This window comes from Orycteropus afer, unplaced genomic scaffold (genome assembly GCF_000298275.1).
Source record: "Orycteropus afer afer isolate SDZICR_OR568_19922 unplaced genomic scaffold, OryAfe1.0 scaffold00101, whole genome shotgun sequence".
NCBI lineage: Eukaryota > Metazoa > Chordata > Mammalia > Tubulidentata > Orycteropodidae > Orycteropus > Orycteropus afer.
The window spans coordinates 1,543,486-1,560,898 of record NW_006921688.1 but is presented as its reverse complement, the minus strand read 5'-3'; the positions used below and the strand labels follow the sequence as shown (position 1 = coordinate 1,560,898).

Below are 17,413 nucleotides of genomic sequence, written 5' to 3'. Positions count from 1 at the left end.
AGTGTAATTATAAAAACTGACTAAAAGAAAAACTGGCCAATAACTTAAAAAGAAAGCAAGAAAGTTACCCAACATTTATCTTTCCAATAATTATTTCAGTTCTAATAAATTTATTAATGAAATCTTTCAAACAGTCAAGCTCTCATATTTTGTGTTATACATTCTATTCAAAGCACAGAAAAAGACAGGAAGCCAGTCAATACAAATAACAAAGCAAATATACTCCAGTACCAAAAATGAAATAAATTATTTAAATATATATATAACTATATACAAATTCCCTTTCAGAAAAGGTAAAATTCCTAGATAAGTAAATCCTAACAATTGGTAAACTGTATGTAGGAAATTCTCTTCTAACTTTTTATATTATGTGTCAATAAAAGAACCTCTGAAGTACTATTAAGACAGAATACATTACAAAGGAAATCAGTTAAAAAATATTATGCCAAAGTGTCATTATATAATTCAATTGATTTAACTATTACCAACTGATTCACTAAAAAAATACAAAGAGGTAAATAAGAGCCCTTTGCCCAAGAATTAGCCACTTTATTTAAAAAATGACAGAGGGGCTAACAGAAACCATTAATACAACCAAACAGGGTTCAATTTACAACATGCAAAAACATGGACACTACTTCCAAGAGTTTTTGATAATTTTATGTAACTATATATTAAGCATTATCATGAGAAAAACTGAAGTGATTTCAGCTACCTAAAATACATGTAGTTTAATTCAATTCAAGGAATATGTGGTAAGAGTTTTGGGGCAGAAAAGCTAATGTAATAACTGTATACTAAAAATTTTGGGTTTCAATCAAGACTAGATTTATTCTATTTCTGAAAACAGTGTTTTTCAAGCCTTTAAAAAAATTCTGGAGAACATTAAAATTTTTGTGACGGAAAAACAGTACTTTGATTATGTCCCAGATTTTGACTATACATTTTGTTTCCAAAATTCACACTTGCAGACAAGGCTTTGAACCAGTTCTTCCTGGTTTAGTCATGGCCAATGAAAAGAAACTGGAACAGAACCAAACTTGTAAAGGGTGGGTATACTGGACGATAGCTGGAATGGGAAAAATTATGATTTGACACCCTGCTAGAAACTTAATCTCCCACCTAGAAAACAAGGACAGGCATAGCCTGGAAACAACAGTGCCCAGCTCACAGCCGAGGGCCAATTGCGTCACACTGAACGTGTACTACTCTCCACAGTGCTGGAAATAATCCAATCTCCCACATCAGGATCCTGAAAGGGCTCACTACACCTCTTCCTAGTCTCCCTTTCCAGGGCTTTGATCCATAATTTTTCCAGATCTGGTTACCGTTCTAGTACATCAACATTTTACAAATTCAGGTCTGTTCCGATTTCGCTACCTCAGCCATGACTGAAATGGTTCAAACCCCTGCTTTGACAAACTTGCACTAAGTAACGCATTTCAAAGTTTATTCACAAAAATATTCTAAAGGAATCATAGAAAACACTTCCCAACAATCATGCATCTTTACTTAGGAGGGGAGTCCTAGAAAATTTCCATTTAATTCAAGGGTAGGGCAGACTACAGGCTAAAACAGCCTATCTTTGTGGGAAAAAAAAATTTCTTTGAAATTTTGGTCTTTGAAAAATGTGAGAGAGATGGAGTAAAGGTAGAAAAAAATAGGAATAAACTATAAAGGAAAAATCACTTCAAAGCTTTAATTTTGGAATTATAAAATTATACTATTTATGGCATAAATTGAACCCTGCTTTACTTTAAAGTAAAGCAAAATAAAAATTAATAGAACAATTCACAGTGTAAGTCAGAGAAAGAACTGCAACCCCAATTAAATGGATTTTTAATAATTATTGTCCCAATGAGTTTAGAATACAGCCCAAGAGATTAATTATTGTTTAGCACAGGAATAACAAATTAATATATACAAAATGCAATGCACTGGATAATTTTTGTGGTGTTTGGTTAGCATTGCATACAGCAAGGATTAGAAATAAAATAGAAATTTCTATTTCCTACCTATATCACTGGCTACCATCTTGGAAAACTTTCTGCTTTTGGTCTTCACTGAAAATAATATTTTGATATGAAATGTCAAAATCTATTCAAAGTAAACTAAATGAATTAAACATAAATAAAAGAAAATACTTTAAAATAAAGATACTATACCCTTTTCTATAAAATTATTCATTTTTTGTTCATCATCTGAATTGTGTGGTGATGAAGAACCTACACAAATGAAGACAATGGAAGGAACAAGCACACAGTCAGTGATCAACAACAAGCTGTAATAGGACAAAAGCACAAATGCAATCATCTTGCAACCTTTACAACAGATTCACATGACTGATCACGGATCTGTCATGTATGTAGCTCATAACAATCCTTATACAATTATGGTAAGAACAGCAATCAGTACTACCGTATCTCTATACAGTAAACTAATCCCTGGTATATAGAAATATGAAGTCTCAGCAATAATTATTTTTCTAATAAATAACAATTTGGAAAGATAGGCATGTAAATAATATTTATTATAATCCATTATTATAATTTTATAAAAATTTCATCAATTTGAAATTATACTATGGAAGGTTTTGTTACTAAAGATCAAAAGTGGAAATACTTCTTTTGATTCCATCACCTTAACTTGGGGATATATATAATTTTACAATCTTTTAAGGATTATTTTCTCTCTGCTACTTTCTTACCTAAAAATTTTTTATTCCTTTACTTCCCATGTATAAAAAAAATCATCAATAATTCCTATCTAGGATTTTTGTTTTGTTTTGCTTTGCCTTGCTTTTGAAGAGAGAAAGAAACAAAAATTATTTAAACAGGAGTTTGTTGTTGTTATGTGCCGCCAAGTAGGATCCGACTCATAGGGACCCCTCCTTGGGTTTCCGAGGCAGTATCACTATGGAGGTAGATTCCCAACCTTCCTTCTGAGGAGTGGCTGGAGGGCTTGAACCGCCACACTTCTGGTTAGCAGTCAAGTGCCTTAGACACTATGCTACCAGTTGTTGTTGTTGTTATGTGCCGTGGAGCCGGACCCGACTCACAGTGACCCCTCCTTGGGGTTTCCCAGGCAATATCACTACGGAAGTAGATTGCCCAACCTTCCTTCCAAGGAGTGGCTGGTGGGTTCGAACCACCAGCCTTCTGGTTAGCAGTCAAGTGCCTTAGGCACTATGCTACCAGAGCTCCCAAGTTTTGTTGTTATGAGCTGTGGAGTCAGACCTGACTCATAGTGATTCCTCCTTGGGTTTCCGAGGCAGTATCACTATGGAAGTAGATTGCCCAACCTTCCTTCTGAGGAGTAGCTGGTGGGTTTGAACTGCCAGCCTTTTGGTTAGCAGTCAAGTGCCTTAAGCACTATGCTACCAGCTACCAGAGGATGTCTTATTGAGAAGACATATGTTCTCTTTCAGCTACAAAGTATAGTTTTATAGAGTACAAGAAGCATATGAATCCTAAGTTATAAAATCTTGGTATTAAAAAGGATGTTAGAAAACATAATGAAAAAGGTAGTAAGTGGCGTTTATTGAACTGTTTTTTAAAGAAAATTTAGAAATTCTTGACTTTCCCAAAAAAAACCCAAACTCATTGCCATTGAGTCAATATCCCACTCACAGCAACCCCTCCTTGGGTTTCTGAGGCAGTATCTCTATGGAAGCAGATTGCCCAATCTTCCTTCCGAGGAGCAGCTGGTGACTTTGAACCACCAGCCTTCAGGTTAGCAGTCAAATGCCTTAGGCACTGTGCCACCAGAGCTCCCTCTTGACATTAGTTAACTCAAAAAAGTTCATCTAGGAAAAACAGAATCCTTTAGTAGTATCACCATGGCAAAACTTTTGTTATTTTAGAGAGTTAATCTACTACATAGAGCTTAAACGTCTATATTTATATCAGTATATATCACTGCTGTCAAGTTGGATCCAACTCATAATGACCCCTCCTTGGGTTTCTGAGGCAGTATCACTACGGAAGTAGACTGCCCAACCTTCCTTCCAGGGAGTGGGTGGTGGGTTTGAACCACCAGCCGTCTGGTTAGCAGTCAAATGCCTTAGGCACTACACCACCAGAGCTCCCAGTATATATCATAGGGTTCTTTAAATAGTGGCGAGAATACTTATATTTTCAGTTATGTTCAAATATTGACTTAAGTTTACAGAGGTAAGATATTTTATTTTAGCTATGACTCTGAATGTTATCATAAAAGCTTATCTACATTTTTATAAATTTTTATTTGTCCTTTTTCATGAAAAATGTTTCTAATTTTTCATAGTATTCATTTAGTTTCTAACATAAATCTTTTATTATCAATGCAATCCATAGCTATGACTCTGAATGTTAACATAAAAACTTATCTAACATTTTTATAAATTTTTATTTGTCCCTTTTCATTAAAAACGTTTCTAATTTTTCATAGTATTTAGTTTCTAATATGAATCTTTTGTTATAAATGCAATCCTTAGCTATGACTCTGAATGTTATCATAGAAACTTATCTAACATTTTTATAAATAAATTTTTATCTGTCCTTTTTCATTTAAAATGTTTCTAATTTTTCATAGTATTTATTTAGATTCTAACATAAATCTTTTGTTATAATTGCAATCCTAAGTAGTATTCTTGTTGACCACTTTCAGAGTCAAACCATCTACTCTTTACAGGCACATCTCAAATGTTACTTTATCTATTGAGTTTTTCATAATCTTCCCAACAGCATGTCACTTCCCCACCTTCAAATTTCTATAATGCTTTACCTGTATACTCGTCTTATGGTGTTGACCACTTTATAACTTATATTTTAAATTTACATAAATGTGATCCTTCCCATTGGAACGAAATTCTGAAAAGACCGCCCTGTATCTGATTCATTTTTCTGTCCACTTTGTAATCAGTGGAGTGCTTTACATGTATAAACTATACCCACTGCAGTCAGGTTGATGACTCACAGCTACCCTATAGGACAGATCAGAAGTGTCCATAGGGTTTCCAAGGCTATCATCTTAATGAAGCAGACTGCCACATCTTTCTCCTGTGAAGTCACTGGTGGGTTTGAACCACAGACCCTTTGGTTAGCAGCTGAGTGCTTTAACCACTGCACTCCTGGGGCTCCTATTATTTACATATAGGAATCTCTAATAAATATTTCCTGAATGAATGAAGTTTGCTGCTAGAAGCAAATATGTAGAATATAATTTCCTTTCTGTGCTTTTTTAAATCTCAGTAAGAGTACTGAATCTTAATAAATAAAGTCAAAATCAATTCCCTCCCACAATAAAAACTATACACTTTACTTTGGCTAGGTAGCAAAATCCTTGATGATTCTTCTTTCTGACTGAATAAACCCATCAACACTGGCACGATACAATTACTTCTAAAAAAGTCTTAAAAAAGTTGATCCTCATAAATCCTATATGAAAAATATCACGTAGGTAACAATGAGCTCAGTAAAATTTTCAGAAATAGTAATAGGTATAGTTGTTTTTCATATATAATTCAGATTCAAAGAACAGAATAGTTATGACTTATATCACTACCCTATCTTTACGCAAATAACAGGGCTCTGCGGTTGTCTAATCCAATCCCCCTCCGGGAGGTATTTCTCTAAGTACAACCAATGCCAATGATGTTTACAAAAATACCTCCTGGATGGGAGGGGAATGATTGGCAAACAAACGTCAAAGGTGTGTGTTACTTTTATATGTTACACATATAGCCACATAAATGTGTGAACATTTATTAACAACACCAATCTTATTTGATGCATTTCACATTAGAATGATAGCATTTATGTACAGCCTATGTTGGGAGCTCTGGTAGCATAGTGGCTAAAAGCACTTGACTGCTCACCAGAAGGCTGGCGGTTCAAACCCACCAGCCACTCCTCGGAAGGAAGGTTGGGCAATCCTACTTCCGTAGTGATACTGCCTCGGAAACCCAAGGAGGGGTCGCTATGAGTCGGGGCCGACTCGACGGCACATAACAACAACAACAACAACATGTATACATAAACATGAAATTTTGAAGAGATATATTTGCAAAATAAAAACAGTAAGCATAAAGCTGTGCATGTAAATAAAACAGACTTACTTTTTCCCTAACTGAAAATGCCAACCACTGGTTATCATACTTCTGTGATAGCTCACAAAAAGTTTCAAAATTGTTTTTAAGGTATCATACTTGAATATATTCTCTATGTTACTATAATTAAACAAAGAAAATATCCCAGCTTATGTTTTTGCTAAGGCACACAGCAATTTCTGCAGGGATCACATACATCATGGTCTAGATGCCCTGAGTGTGCATCAGCATAAAATAAGTTAATAACTTCTTTTAAAACTCATTTTAATATGCCAGATAGATCTATATATTTTTACTTATTTATTTACAATGATGTAGTACTTAAAAAAAGCGCTCAGTGAAGAAATTTCACTTCTTCGCAATAAAGTTCAAATGAAGGTTAACCCTTCATTCATTCAGGATATACTAAATTCAAGATGAAAAATAAAAACCTTTGTATTTCAGAGAGCATGATGGCTTGTTTAAAAATAAATAGTAAGTACAAACTACGTTGATTCTTACATTGTCTAAGGATTTTATGAATTTGGGAATAGCTAGAGGAGAAAGAGCAATAAATAAAAGATACCACAATTCTGAATTCCAAATTCAGAACTAATTCTTATCCTACGAGTGGGAATAATTACTTTTCCACATCAATGACTTACACTTTATTCCACTAATGTTCAGACCTGATACTAGGTTCTAACTGTGATTCCGGTGGCTCCATATGTCTCATTAGCTTAATAGATGAGCATAATATAAAATTTAAAGAATAAGAAAAACGGAAAAATTTTTACTTTTTAAGAAAGAAATTATTAACTTGTACAACACCAGGAAAATAATGTAATTATAAAGAGAAAATAATATCACAAAACTTTAAAGTGTTAAGATCTAATATATGTTAAACTGAAATGTGAGGGAGCTATTTACACACACTTCTCAATATTTTCCATGCTTATAACTCTTTCTGATGTGGTAACTAGCTATGGGAAGGGTCAAAATCTATGTAAATACAGTGTATTTATATTAAGAACAATTTTTCCAGTAGCTGAAGAAAATTCCCAGTCATGATGATTTAACAAATACAGCAGTTAAAACTATACAGTTAAATTTACTAAAGACTAGCAAAGATTCAGTATATTAAAATACATTACTCCTCACAGTATATTAAAATACATTACTCCTCACTTAACCGACTATCTTGTTATCTGACATTTCACATTTATGATGATAGTAAGAAGATCTACTATTTTACACTTTAGTGATGCACATCTGACATTAATGAATGTCGAGGGATGAGGCAAGAGTAACGCTGACTGTGATGGTTATGATTATGGTATGGGTATGATTCAAGTCAGCTAGGTATGATTCTCAGTGCTTTGGCAGTTATATAATGATATAATCTGGCAGTTACATGATGATGTAGTCATTTTCCAATTTGTGATCTGATGTGGCCATATTCCATTTTCTATTTTTGTATAATGCCAAATTCTGCATAATGACCTGGTCTTTGGAACCTAACCATGTCAATAAGTGAGGAGTGAATGTAAAATAATAACTTTAGGATCCTTTTTACTATTAAGGGTCCTTAAAAGATAGTAAAAATTATGTTCCTGTGAAGTATTAATTTACACATAGATCACTTAAGTACCTATTTATAGATAAGAAAGTACCACTTTAACAGAGCGATAAAATGATATCAGCGCCTGTTTTTATCAAAAACAAAAATAAAACCAGTCCAAATAATTGTCTTCAGTCACTATTAAATTATAAATGTTAAAAACTTTCATAATAGTCAAATGGGTAATATTCAAGGACTAGAGAGAAGCAGCTTACATCATCAACTTCTATTTTAATGTACTTATCCTACTAGATCATGCCAGGCATGCCCAGAGGAAAGAAAAGGTTGTAGATGACTAAAACATTTGATTCAATGGCAAGAAGTAAAACATGTTTTCCTTGAAAAACAATTAAATATTACAAATTAAGAAAACATTATATGTCTCTTTTAACAAGTAACAGATGTGGATTTTTCTCTAGTGCAAACTACATGATTTTATGAAAAAACATGTGCCACACAAGTCCATTATAGATGTATTTTAAATGCTTATATATAAATAAGGAAGAATGATATGCTATATTGGCTTTTGCAGAATTATAAGCATTAATGATATTAAATCAAATTACCAGAAGTTGGAGATTTGCAGCGATCCTCTGGGACTACGGTCCCTTCACTTATATCACATAGGCCTGCTAAAAAAAGAAAAAGCAAATCACACCACAGTTTATATAAGTACAATTTTGTCTCCTTTCTACAATAACATTTAACTACTGTCCATTTAAAAGAACTGGGGAGATTAACATACCTCTAGCATTGATACTATGCTCAGCTAAGAGACATAACAAAGACATAGTTTGATACTTAAAACACTTCAAAGTAATGGACTAGCCATCAGTTAAATAAGTAAGAACATACTGGAAACAATTTCCAAGTGAGATAATCTGCTTATCTTCTAGGACATTACACATACAATAGGCTACACTGTATAAAACAGTAATTTGGGAATATAGGATTTACTTCTATTGGATTTCCCTAGAAGTAGAATAGACACTTGTCAGTAAGATTTGTAACTTTTGCATCATAGGAACCCTCAACTCAAAACCTGAAAGTGGTTTCCCCTAAGTATGCCTTCAAATGCCTCCCTTAAACATTCCTGAATAATAATTAAGGAAGGTTTATACTTCAAAATTTACAGTATTAAAATATTACACATTACTTATCTTGCAGGTTCTGTCCCTTAAAAATTTTACCATCACATTTTTAAAGGCACTCTAAAGTATTCTCTTTTCAGGTTCAGAAATCAGGTTATCACACATCTATATGCATATGCATATGTATATGTATATGTGACCACTTATCTGCTTTTCCACTACTTTGGGGAAAAGCATGATGTCACATTCTCCACACTCCCTAAGAAAGCTTTTGAAGTAATATTTGCAGAACAGTGAGTTTTGAAATTGGGTTTATGAGAAGTGTTTTCTTTTTTGAATTATTATTGCTTATTGCATGGCATTTTTTGAATAACAATTAGTTGCTTTTGTTTTATTTAAAAAAAATCATTAGATTAATGGTTTTGGAAGAAATGAAAATGGTTTTTACAGTTCCAAGATGATAGATGTAATTATAGGTATGCATATAATCATTTGATAAATATTGTGTACACCAACTCTTTCTTGATAGAGGACTAAGCAGGGCACTAAATAGTAATGGTAATTTAATACTACAATATGCTTGGCACTACATAAAAATCATCAGTTTTGAAATTTTAAGCCCTCGGTGTTTTTTTTTTTTTTTTTTTCAATTTATATTAAATACCATAAAAATGTACAGTATGAGTATTTTCAAAAAATGTACTATGTGACTTATATGTACATCAATGTGTTCATCTCTCAAAAAAACCCAAACTCACTGCCATTGAGTCAATTCCAACTCACAGCTACGCCTCTTTGGGTTTGTGAGGCAGTATCTCTACAGAAGTAGATTGCCCAGTCTTCCTTCTGAAGAGTGGCTGGTGGGTTGGAATCACCAGCCTTCTGGTTTGCAGTCAAATGCCCTACGCACTACACCACCAGAGTGTTCATCTATACTTATTAAATTTCAACTAGATATTGATAAACGTTTTTTCAATTTGCTTTGATATCCTTTTATTATTGTTTAGCCTACCTCATTTATATAAAGTAGTCTGGGTTTTAATTTCCCTTTATTATTCTACATACTTGCTAGAAAAAAATTCATTTTTCTCAATGGAGAATTTAAAATCCTAAATTGGAGTTCTAATTCTTCCTTAACAATATTAACTGCAATCACACGTTATTTTGTTATATTTTGCATTTTTCTAAAATCAACCTTAATTCAACATGCTCTTATTGATCTATGTAAGATTTTAAACTATCATTGATTGTATTTTCTCTAATATATATTTAATACCTTTTGTTTCTTACACAATAGAGGCACACAATTTTTCAACAGTACTACATGCTATGTAGCTATTTATCCTTTTTTCTATTTCACTGAAAATACTGAAGACTTGAGAGTAACTGCCATTGTATAGTCAAAAACTTCACTTTTAGAACCTCCTACCTATAAATTTTGAAAAAACATCTTTCCCAAAATACTAAATAAGCACTTTTTCTAATGTGTCTATCACTTCTACATCATTAATTAGATCTTATTTGGGGTTTAGAATTGTGTCCTTCACTTTCTAATGATAAAGTAACCAGAAAAATAAGACATTATTATGTTTTCACTTTTAGTAGAACTAAGCTGTCAACTGTCATTGACAGTTTCATAATTTTTATTATGAAAACAAACAGTCAAAATTTTAGTAAATACTTCAATTGCATTTAACACAACTATAAAATATTTAAAGCCATCCTAACAGTAAAGTTTTATTTTACACAATAATTTCATGAGTGATATCTAATTCTTTATTGAAATATGGAAATTATCATTATTATTAGCAAAAAATTTCTTAAACTGATTTATTAAAAAATACTGAAGAACATTTTGATGATATTTGGGCTATACTTCAAGAATATCTTATAAAATACATACTTTAGTTAGAATTTTATTATTTATAGCAACGCAAGTAAAATATTTTAGAACAATCATTCTACATTTAATTTCATATGATATATACTAATGTTTTAGAAATAGGGGCACATACAGCCTCAAGAATATTATTATTGAAGGTATATTTTATTATAAAGTTACTTTACTTTTTATTTAAAATATAATGCTAACATTAATAAAGACAGGTATAATAACAATGAGTAAGTATCTTAAACTGATTAAAAACAAAACTCGAATACTTCTGTGTTTAAGCATCTAACTTCAATATAAATAAAACACATAATGAGATAAATAATATTATAGGATTTGCTACAGAATAAAGTGGGAGAAATTAGAATATAAGGAAAGTATATTTTTAATATTACATGGTAAAAACTGGTCTCAAACTTTGGATAAATAGAAATGTTTAAGTTCTACAGTTTAATGTAAACTACCATGGGGAACAAAAGAGGTGAGTAATTAATTAATTACAGTAATAGTAAAATTTTTAGCTCAGATTGGTCAAAAACTCTTTCTGATCATGATAATGTTCTAATTTTTCAATAATAAATATTAGTTTTATTTCTTTATAAAGAAATTGGATTGGAACACAAACATTATAATAGTTGTTTCATATATATAGTATGAATCTGAGTAATTATGTATTATTTTAGGTATAGGATGTTTTAAAACGTTTTTTAAAGATAAGTGAGGAAAAAAAAAAAAAAAAGATTTGACAGGTGGAATAAAGATCCCAAGATTTTACTGCCAGGAAATAAATGACTTAAAAAAGAACGTTTTTTCAAGGGCTTAGTATTTAAGCTAGAAAGGTCTCACTTTTGCGAGTCACAGTCAGCGGACTTTAGTGAGACAATGAAGAGGCAGGTGGAGAAGGAGATGAAAATATTAGAATGGTATGGTTGAGACAAAAATTTCTGAAGGTATCCCATGCAAAATGATCACACATAAACAAAAATGGAAAGGAAAAGAAATTTGAAAAGAAAAATTCAACTAGCAAGTCAAAAATTATAGTAAGGTCTATATTATCCCCTACCACTTATTTTTTTTTTTTCCTCACATGAATTGTAACACGGGTAGTATTAATTCATAATTTACTGAGGGAACTGAAAAATGATTTCAGAAAAAATGTGAATTCAGAAGGACTGGATCTGAAAATATGGACCAAAGTGTTCCACTGCATACTGGTATTCTGCAAATAAATTACATTCGCCCAAGATAAGGCTCCCCTCTGCCCCTGGCCCAGCAGGGCAGGCAACTGAAGAAACTGGAGCCTACAGGCCAATTTTTGCTGAAGTCCTCATTTGTTTACCCCTGTGAGGAACATATCAAAGGCCATTTTGTCTGGTAGCGTAGTGGCAAACAACAACAACCACCACAAGGTAAAAAGAAAGATGCAGAAAATCGGTATAGATACTCGACATGTGTTCCATGAGGTATCAGTGCTAAAACACACTTAAAATAAAGATTACCTGGCAATAATGAAAGAACACTATAGGAATAGTCTTAAGGAATCTCAATCTGCAATGTATCAGAATCTGAAAATGAAGTATTTTCAGCGAATGCAAATTCACTTTTACAACTAACATTTTTTCAACCCCCACATAGGAATGATTCCTTTGAATTAAAATGGTTGAAACAATGAATTGTTGGAATACAGAGATCAAACATTGAAAAAGGCAAAAATTCTAAAACTGACTTTTGTTTTCTACTAAGGAGTTATTTTTTTTTATCATTATAATTTAGCTTAAGAACTCTGATACTATGGTTCATCCACAAGATTTAAATAAAATCTTAAATGCTATGAAAAACAAAACCAACAACCAATAATAACAAAACAAAAAATAAGACTTCTATCTCTTACTAGCTTTTGACAGTTTATAAACACAGACTAACTCAGACAAGCGATTTATATAATAGAAGTACTTATATTCACAGAAATAACTCGGCATTTACAGAAATCCTAAAAATCTTTTTGTACCTCCTGAAGGTTGTCGAGATTTGCGAGGTGATCGGGGCTCTCTCCGGTAAGGATCATTCGAGCCATATAACTCAATAGTGCCAAGGTTGAGGAGCACTGCTTTCTGTAGGTAGTCAACCATAGCAATGCCATTACAATTGCCAAAAACTACCCTGGAAACAGGAAAAGAACAGATAGTTTAGCACAAAAATACAGTTACAAGAAAATGCATTGTAGTCTCTAAGGCTGAAGAAAGAGGCATGATGGTTCTTTCAGGAGATTCCTCTTTGAAAGAAAAGACACCCAGGAGCAAGGAAATAGAAGTTACACATGGTTTTCTCATGAAACAGATTAGATCCACAAACATTAATGATTACAAATCTATAACATAAATAAAAAATGATTTTGCATAGGAGTTCAAATTTGGTAAGAGACATAAATCCCCCATACTAGGCAATGGGACATCTATTTTTCTGCCTTGAGGGCATTTTGAGCCTCTTAGGGTAAGATATTTCCACTAGGGACACAGAAGATTACACAAATGGAAAACGCTGGTCATCTTCAGTGTCAGAAATAAAAGGCAGAAAGCACCAGTCTTGGAGGTCTCCCTTTGGGGGATTCCAATTTCTTTCTCAATTATGGGTCAGAAACCACCAACCAAGCAATTATGAAAAAAGGAACACTGTTCTTTTAAGCAGGAGGTCTGGTAAGTGGTTAAGGCATTTGGCTGCTAACCAAGAGGTTGGTGGTTTGAACCCACCACCTGTTTCATGGAAGAAAGATGAGGCTGTCTGCTTCTGGAAAGATTTACAGCCTTGGAAACCCAATGGGGTTCTATAAGTCAGAGCTGACTTGATGGCATTGAGTGTGGTTTTCATTTTATTTTTTTGAGAGGATCCTTGGTGGTATAATGGGAGCTCTGGTGGTGTAGTGCCTAAGCCATTGGACTGCTAACCAGAAGGCTGGTGATTCAAATCCACCAGACACTCCTCAGAAGGAAGACTGGGCAATCTACTTCTGCAGAGATACCGCTTTGGGAACCTAAGGAAGGGTTCGCTATGAGTCAGGACCAACTCAACGGCAATGAGTTTGGCTGGAGTGTTTTGGTGGCGTAACAGTTAAGGGAGCTCTGGTAGCGTAGTGCCTAAGGCACTTGACTGCTAACCAGAAAGCTGGCAGTTCAAACCCACGAGCCACTCCTCGGAAGGAAGGTTGGGCAATCTACTTCCATAGCGATACTGCCTCAGAAACCCAAGGAGAGGTTGCTATGAGTCGGGTCCAACTCGACGGTACATAACAACAACAACAAACGGTTAAAAGCTCAGCTACTAACTGAAAGGAGAAAAGACGTGGTGATCTGCTGCCATAAAGATGTCAGCCTAGGAAACCCTGTGGGGCATTTCTACTCTGTCCGATAGGAGTGCTGAGAGTTGGAATTGACTCAATGGTACATAACAACAACATTCTTTTAAGAGGAGTTTCTGGCTCATGCAAACAGTTAAGCACTTGGCTACTAACCAAACCACTGATGGTTTGAATACACGCAAAGACCACTTGCAAAAGATCACAGCCATTGAAAACTCTATGGAGTGCAGTTCTATGCTGACACACATGGCAGTGCTATGAGTCGGAATCAATTCCAGAGCAACCAGTTGGGTATTCCAAAATTTCTTAAGCCAGGAGTTGCAAACTGAAAAGTACAGAGGAGTTACCTAAGTGAGTAAAAAAGGCCTGGAAAGGACTGTGAACTGAAGAGTATATTATCCATCTGAAAAGGAAAAGCTTCAAAACTCAATTCCAGCCGACTCACACCACACAGGGTTATAAACACAAAGCAGATAATCAGATTTTTCAATTGAAGCACTAAAAATAGATTTTCACATTAAATAAAATTTAGGCAACTAGTTGAAATTTTAACAATACACAACATGCCTCCCCCCAGGGAAAAAAAAAAAAAAACCTTGCTCCCAGTGACTGGACATAAGAAATGGTCCCAGAACTGAAAAATCAAAAGCTTAACATGAAGCTTCTCTTCCACTGCAAAGCTGAGTTTTGAAAGGAAAAAGATAACACATATTTTTAAGTCTACAAGTTAACTTTAGAAGTAGAAACAACAAATTACATAGCTATGGTTCAACAGTTACAGGATCACCTTATAACATACTGCTCTGAATCCGTATGGTTGAATTTCCATTATATCAAGTAATAATAAGAAAATTATTTCTGAGAGTGAGTCCAGGAGAGGAGACGTGACATAAAACTTTATCTAAAATAACTCCTTGGTCTAAAAGTTATTTAACTTTACAGGAAGCAGAATATGCATAACCAGAGCAATTATTCTAACAGAATTTTGTTCCAAATATATACTGAATTTGATATGAAATTAAAGTTATAAAACAGAATTTTAAGAGATGCTGTAACAAGATCATGATTTCTATTTTTAAAAACACAATGAAGTATGAAATATTCTGAAGAGATTGAGAAAAAAAAAAACGTAACTTATACTTACAATCCATAGGAAGAATTCACTGCCAGGCTGGTTATCTGTTGTGGTGGTTCTCCACCCACCCACACCAACTGAATAACCAATTCTGTCTGATAACCTGGAGACTGCTTAAGTGGTGAGTTTTTAACTCTGAAATAAAGGAAAACATGCTGTTACCTTCTAAGCCATTTCCCATTATCATATGAGCCTATGGAATTATAATATCATGCATAAAGTAATTACAAGGTAACTTTATATATGAATTTGTATTAGACAAAAAAAAAAAAAACCAAACTCACTGCCATCAAGTCGGATCTGACTCATAGCAACCTCTCCTTGGATTTCTGAGGCAACAGCACTAAGGAAACAGATTGCCTAACCTTCCTTCCGAGGAGTGGCTGGTGGGTTTGAAACGCCAGCCTTTTAGTTAGCAGTCAAATGTGTATAAACCAGAAATCCTGTCCTTCAGAAGCATTTATCTTACAGCAAATGTAAGAAATCATGTAGTGCCACTTATAAAGAGGAGGAGTGTAGCAGAGGGAGGGGCAGGGGGAAGGAGACTAGCAGGGAAGGGTGAGGAGAAGGATGAAGAGGAGCAGTAGCCTAGCAATTAAGAATAAAAAGACTCAAGTTACAAAAAAGCTAGTTAAAAAATCTCCATTGGGAGACTACCGGTAAGATGGTGGACTAGGCAGAAAGACTGCACAGACCCTCGTCAACAAAGAAAAGGAGAACCAAGTAACACAGACACAGAAGATAATCCTGGATCCCTGAGCTTTGAAGGGAAGGATATAGAAGAGGATTAAATCCCAACTAGCAGAAGAATTTGCATGAAAATACCAAAAAAGGAGACATACGGAGCTGCAGTCTGGCAGTGATCCTGAGCGATCCTGATGGCATGGCACAGACAGCGTGGAGAGTGCCCAAGTCTGGTAGGACCTAAGAATTAACCTAAAAATTAGCCCTGCTACCCAGGGACTGCACGGAGGACGGCTCTGGTGGCTGGTGAATAAAAGGAGAAGTAGCAAAGAGGAGGGCGGGCTGAGCTGTGGACTTTTGCCTGTCCGGAGGACGCAGCCATTTTGAATGTTCACAAATGGTTTGATCATTTTAGATATTTAAAAACACAAGGCTCTCCCAGATTGCAGGGACTTAAGAACAGATTCTGCTTGCCAGTAACCCCAAGGACACTCCTGACGGAACGGGATGACTGAAAAGGTACAACATTCCTCTTGTTACTCTTATACTCCACACCCGCTTGTTGAATGGAGCTGCGGCCATCCCCCACTCCCACCACCTTCTGGGCCCACAGGAACTCCATCCAAGTCTGTGTGTTCTGTCGGAGACTGGGTGCCCTGCCCTGCCGTCCCCTGATTTTTTTTTCTTTTTTAATCTTTTTCTTTTATTTTTCTCTTTTTTCTGCTTATTAGTTTGCTTGTTTTGTCTGTTTTAAAACTATTATTATTATTAATACTTTAGTCCTTTTTACTATTTTTCCCCTCTGAGATTCCAGTTGTTAGCTTTTTTTCTTTTCACTGTTCCTGGCTGCAATTTTCTTTTTTTTTTCATGGTTAACCCCATTCCTTGTTTTGTTTTTGCATTTTTCCCATTTTTTTTCTTCATTAGTCTCCTTCTCTACCCTTTTTCTCTTAGTATCCCAAGATATTGCTGGTTTTCTTGTTTTCTTTCTTCTTCTTTTTCCCTTTTTTCTTTTTTTGGTTACTGTTTCCATGTGATTACATGGTGTATTTTTTGTCTGGGTACTTCTAGTATTTTGATGGTTATTCAGTTGTAATTTTTGTCTAACTGTGTGGGAGACAGCAACAGTCCCCATAAGACACAGCTACACCCACACCTCCTGCAACTTCACCTACTGAGTGAAAGCTACCACCTCCTCCTCCATCAATGGGCCAATGATAGAAAACTATCAGAAAGAGCCTGAATCACCCCTGGCTGTTCTTCACAACAATTAACAGAGATCTAAATACAACAACACCATGATGTCTTAGAAACAACAGATCATCACAGTTCATACAAAGAAGCAAGAAAAAGTGTTAGAAACAAGGGAGCAGGATACAGACCCAGAAAACATCCCTGAGGAAGACAGCAGCATTGGAACTCTCTGATAAGGAATTCAAAATAATTATCTTTAGGTATCTTCAAAGGATTGAGAGACAAACCAAAGAAAACACAGAAAAAACCCTAGAAGAATTTTGGAAGAAACTACAGGAACAAAATGACAAAATAAATGAAAAATTAGAAATGATTCTA

The 17,413-nt window shown here is 34.4% G+C and overlaps 1 protein-coding gene across 1 annotated transcript in view; it reads right to left on the bottom strand.

The window, feature by feature from the left end:
* The window catches only part of STXBP5 (syntaxin binding protein 5), a 268,776-nt gene that overhangs the window by 64,745 nt on the left and 186,618 nt on the right, over positions 1-17,413 (bottom strand). Inside the window, exons 17-21 of the mRNA XM_007943195.2 lie at positions 15,167-15,292; positions 12,679-12,830; positions 8,255-8,320; positions 2,166-2,225; positions 2,016-2,063 (exon numbers count right to left, since the gene is read on the bottom strand). Coding sequence (XP_007941386.1) covers positions 2,016-2,063; positions 2,166-2,225; positions 8,255-8,320; positions 12,679-12,830; positions 15,167-15,292 — 452 coding nt within the window. The remainder of the gene's footprint in view (positions 1-2,015; positions 2,064-2,165; positions 2,226-8,254; positions 8,321-12,678; positions 12,831-15,166; positions 15,293-17,413) is intronic.